Source organism: Orycteropus afer, unplaced genomic scaffold, assembly GCF_000298275.1.
Source record: "Orycteropus afer afer isolate SDZICR_OR568_19922 unplaced genomic scaffold, OryAfe1.0 scaffold00283, whole genome shotgun sequence".
Classification (NCBI taxonomy): domain Eukaryota; kingdom Metazoa; phylum Chordata; class Mammalia; order Tubulidentata; family Orycteropodidae; genus Orycteropus; species Orycteropus afer.
In genome coordinates, this window is record NW_006921870.1 from 3,948,002 (window position 1) to 3,952,707 (window position 4,706).

The window sequence follows — 4,706 nt, forward strand, 5'->3', positions numbered from 1 at the left end:
ATCACTACAGAAGTAGGATTGCCCAACCTTCCTTCTGAGGAGTGGCTGGTGGGTTTGAACTGCCAGCCTTCTGGTTAGCAGTCAGGTGCCTTAGGCACTATGCTTAGGACAAGGCATATGTGCATGTGGTTTGGCTTCTCTGTGATGTCTATGGCGGCAGCTATGAAGACTTGGTGTCTGGGAATAGAATCATTTATTTAGAGCAGGTGTCAGAAAAGTAGGATCTGAGGGCCAACTCCTGTCATACAAAAGTTTTTATAAATGAAGTTTTATAAACACTCATTTATCTATTGTTTATGACTGCTTTGGTGCTGTAACAACAGTGTTGAATAGTTGCAACAGAGACTTTAGGGCTACGAAGCTTAAAATACTATCTACCCTTTACTGAAAATATTTGCTAACCTCTCATCTAGAGGCATCTTCACTCATTGATCTGGCAGCTGATGTTGGTCCTTGGTTGACCAGAGCACCTCCATGTGGCCTCTTCATGTGACCTAAGCTTTCTCACAGCATGGCAGTCTTGGGACAAGCCAATGCAAATTAAAGGGAGGAGAACATATTATCTTCATGAGAAAAGTGTCAGAGATTTTATGACTATATTTTGTAAACTGCCACAGACTTTATATTATTACCTGAACTTCAATGTATGATTTTTCTACCAATCAAACCTCTCTTCAGATTTTTCACTTTTATTCAAAGAACTATCATAATTTCAGTCTTTGGCTTGTTTTATTTTTCCCTCCAAATCCAATCACTACCACAATATCTTTTTTTCCTCATCTTTTGTAGGTCACTTTTATTCTCACTACTATCACCAGACCTACCTTATCCTTACTCTTGAACTACTGTAGTATTACCCAAGGTGCACTCTCTTCTCACTATCCATAATGTACTATAATGCATAATAGTATGTATATACATTTTAATATGTAGATATTTTTAAGTTCTCAAGGTGTTTATTACGCAAACAAAGTTAAACAATTGTGTTAAGAATTCCCAAACCACCTCCACTCACAGGACTCATCATGTAGTTGTACTTATGGCTAAGGTTTATTACAGTGAAAGGAAGTACAATATTATTAGCAAGGGAAAAAGACAAAGTCTAGAGAAATCATGAGCAGACTTTCTTATGTTCTTTTCCTCCTATGAGGAAATCATTAATCATGCTCCTTTCTCTAGCAGTGAAAAATGCAGTAACATGTGCATTGTTTCTCTCCAGGGAAGACCATTAGAGACTCACGGACCAAGATAGTTTATTGAGGGCTGATCATGGAGGTAGTCTCTGGGTGGTAAAAACAATTAACCTACTCAGCTGTTAACCTTTGGTCCACAGATGCCTTGGAAGAAATGCCTGGCACTCACAAAATCATCTATTGAAAACCCTATGGAGCACAGTTCTACTCTGACACGAATGGGGTCACTGTGAGTCATAGTCTACTCGATGACAACTGGTTTTCTGGTCATGTAGGCATCTTCTGACTACCAAAACTATAAACTTCTGGAAGGAAAACTGCTCTTTAGTATAAACCTCATTGTTTGCACAAACAGACTAGCCAGAGTAAATCACCCTTATCCGTTAGAGAAAGGTGGGAACTCTCTCTAGAATTTAAGTTTCCAGCCTCTAGCCAAGGGACAACTCTGCAAGCAGACACTTCTAAAAATAACAGTCTGAGGCCTGCTATATTAACTCTTCTGCACAAACTATTTCCCTGAACATTCCTGACATGATCTCTGCTGAACTAATTTCCTATCTGGTCTCTCCTCCCATCTCTGACTTAATCCCGTACTCTTGGGACCCAGTTCAAGAGTACCCTTGCATCCCTACTCCACTCTTTATAATGATCTTATAAGTTTGTAAGATCATTATTCACTGAACTCCTTTGATACTCATTCTACCTACCACTTATCTGACCCTTAGCTTATAGTATCTTATATTTTCATATCCGTATGGCCTTACATGCTATAGTATAAGCTCTTTGATGTTAAATACTCTTCTGTGTGCCCCATAATACCCCTGATCATAGCATGCATCTCAGTGTCTTATGGTGTCTGTAACTTTTGCTTCTTGAGAACTGGGCCCATACGGAGTACAGAGCCTAGCAGTCTGTCTCCCATTGTTGTTGTGCGTTGTCAAGTCAATTCACGACTCTATTATAGACAGTAGAACTGCCCCATAGGCTGTAACCTTTAAGGGACTAGATTACCAGGTCTTTTCTCCTACAGAGTGACTGGAGAGTTTGAACCACTGACCTTTTAGTTAGCAACTGAGTGCTTAACTATTGCACCACCAGTGCTCCTTGCCTCTGTTATAGTAGGCACAAATTAAAAGTTTACAGGAATTAAATCTCTTTGTATCCCCTACCTGATCCAAGCAGAATGTCTTAATAAATATGATTGCTAAAAAACTCAAAAGTTATTTACATCATGATAAATCATTAAAATTCTTTTCAATTAGAGTTTTTCCCCTTTAATAATCTATTGTTTATATTTTAGTTACTAACAGGAACGTAATAAACCAGACTCATTGCTGTTGAGTTGATTCTGACTCGTAATGAGTCTGAATTTGGACTGGCTCCTTGGGTTTCTGAGGCAGTATCTCTACGGAAGTAGATTGCCTAGTCTTCCTTCCAAGGAGTGGCTGGTGGGTTTGAACCACCAGCCTTCTGGTTAGTAGTCAAATGCCTTAGGCACTAGACCACCAAAGTTCTTAGTAATGTAATACAAGTGCTAAATTTGGTTATCTAAATTTCATTATGATCTTGCTGGATCTTCCCTTTGTCTGGCAGAATGCAGACTCATCTGAGCGTATCATTGCTCCTATGCGATGGGGTTTGGTCCCATCTTGGTTCAAAGAAAATGATCCTTCCAAGCTGCAGTTCAACACTACCAACTGTCGTAGTGATACCATGATGGAGAAACAGTCGTTTAAGGTAGGTACCTAGTCTAGGGAAAAGGCACATGTTCTGATCTTACTTCTAACAGAGCTGTTAGTGATTGCCCTTTATACCTGAGAAATAAAATAAGGTTCTCTTTGGAACCCCCTTAGGTTGACAGAAAGGAGACTTGATGGCACAGTGGTTAAGCACTTGGCTGCTAACCGAAAGGTCAGCGGTTTGAACCTACCAGCTGCTCTGCACTAAAAGAAGTAGCAGTCTGCATCTTTAAGGATTACAGCTTTGGAAACCCTATGAGGCCATTCTTTGTCCTGTAGGGTTGCTATGATTGCAGTCAACTGGACAGCAATTAGTTTAAAGTTACAAAGAATGTTCCCAGTTATTAATGTTGAGTGGTGCTCCATTTATTGCTATGTAACAAGTCAGACCAAAACTTAATGGTTTAAAACAAAAATTTACTATTATCTCTCATATTCTGTGGGCTTAACTGGGTATTTTTTACTTGGGATTTCTCATGCAGTTGTAATCAGATGGAAACTAGGACTGAATGTCCAAGATGGCTTTTTGCCCACAGTCTGAGACCTCAGCAAGGATGGCTACAACAACTGGAAACCTTTCCACATGCTTAGCTTGGCAGTGTCAGGGTAGTTGTGCTACTTCCATGGCTTACCATCTAAGAAAGCAGGGCAGAAGCTTTAAAGCTATGTGATCTAGCTTGAAAGTCACAGGAATCATTTCTGCTGCAATCTGTTGGTTATACAGAGCTAGCCCAAATTCAGTTTGAGCAGGAACTACATAGACTGTGAATATGGGGAACCATGGTTCATGAGGGGCTGACTTAGCAGACTAATTACCATGCCTACCTGGAAAAAAAAAAAAAAAACAACCTACTGCTATTGACTTGATTCTGACTTATATTGACCCTTTAAGACAGAGTACAACTGCCCTATAGGGTTTCCAAGGCTGTAAATCTTTAAGAAAGCAGACTGCTAGATGGCAGACTAGACAGAAAGACTGCACAGACCCTCTTCAACAAAGAAAAGGGAAACCAATTAACACAGACCCAGAAGATAATCTTAGACCCCTGAACCTTGAAGGGGAGAATATAGAAGTGAACTAAACCCCAACTAGCAGGATAATTTGCATGAAAATACCAAAAAAAGGAGACATAATAGAGCTACAGTCTGGCAGCAATCCTGACGGCACAGACAGCTTAGAGATTCCCGAATGGTGGTAGGACCTAAGAATTAACCTAAAAATCAGACCTGCTAGTCAGGAACTGCACAAAGGACTGCTCTGGTGGCTGGGGAATAAACAGAGAAGGCGAAGAGAAAAGTGGGCGGAGCTGAGGACTTTTGCCAGTCCGACGGCGCCACCATTTTGAAAGTTTAAAAGCAGCTTGACAATTTAAGTATTTAAAGAGGCCGTGCGCTCTTAGATTCCTGGTGCTTAAGGACACATTATGCTTTCCAGCAACCCCAAGGTCACTCTGGATCTGCAAGACTGAAAAGGTACCACATTCCTCTTGTTACTGTTATATCCCACACCCGCTTAGTGAACGGAGGTGCGGCCATCACCCACTCCCACCTACCTTCTGGGAACACAGGAACTCCATCACAGTCTGTGTGCTCCGACGGAGCCTGGGTGCCCTGCCCTGTCCTCCACCGATTTTTTTTTTTTTTTCACTTTATTTTTTTCTTTTTTGCTTTCTTTTTTCTGGTGATTAGTTTACTTGTATTTGTCTGTTTTAAAACAACTATTATTATTAATACTTTTGTCCTTTTTGTTATTATTTTTAATCTTCCCCTCCCA

General features: G+C 40.4%; 1 protein-coding gene across 1 annotated transcript in view; it reads left to right on the forward strand.

The window, feature by feature from the left end:
• HMCES (5-hydroxymethylcytosine binding, ES cell specific) overlaps window positions 1-4,706 on the forward strand; it is a 75,471-nt gene that overhangs the window by 5,783 nt on the left and 64,982 nt on the right. The window contains exon 2 of the mRNA XM_007950637.2: window positions 2,787-2,930. Within this exon, the coding sequence (XP_007948828.1) occupies window positions 2,787-2,930 (144 nt within the window). The remainder of the gene's footprint in view (window positions 1-2,786; window positions 2,931-4,706) is intronic.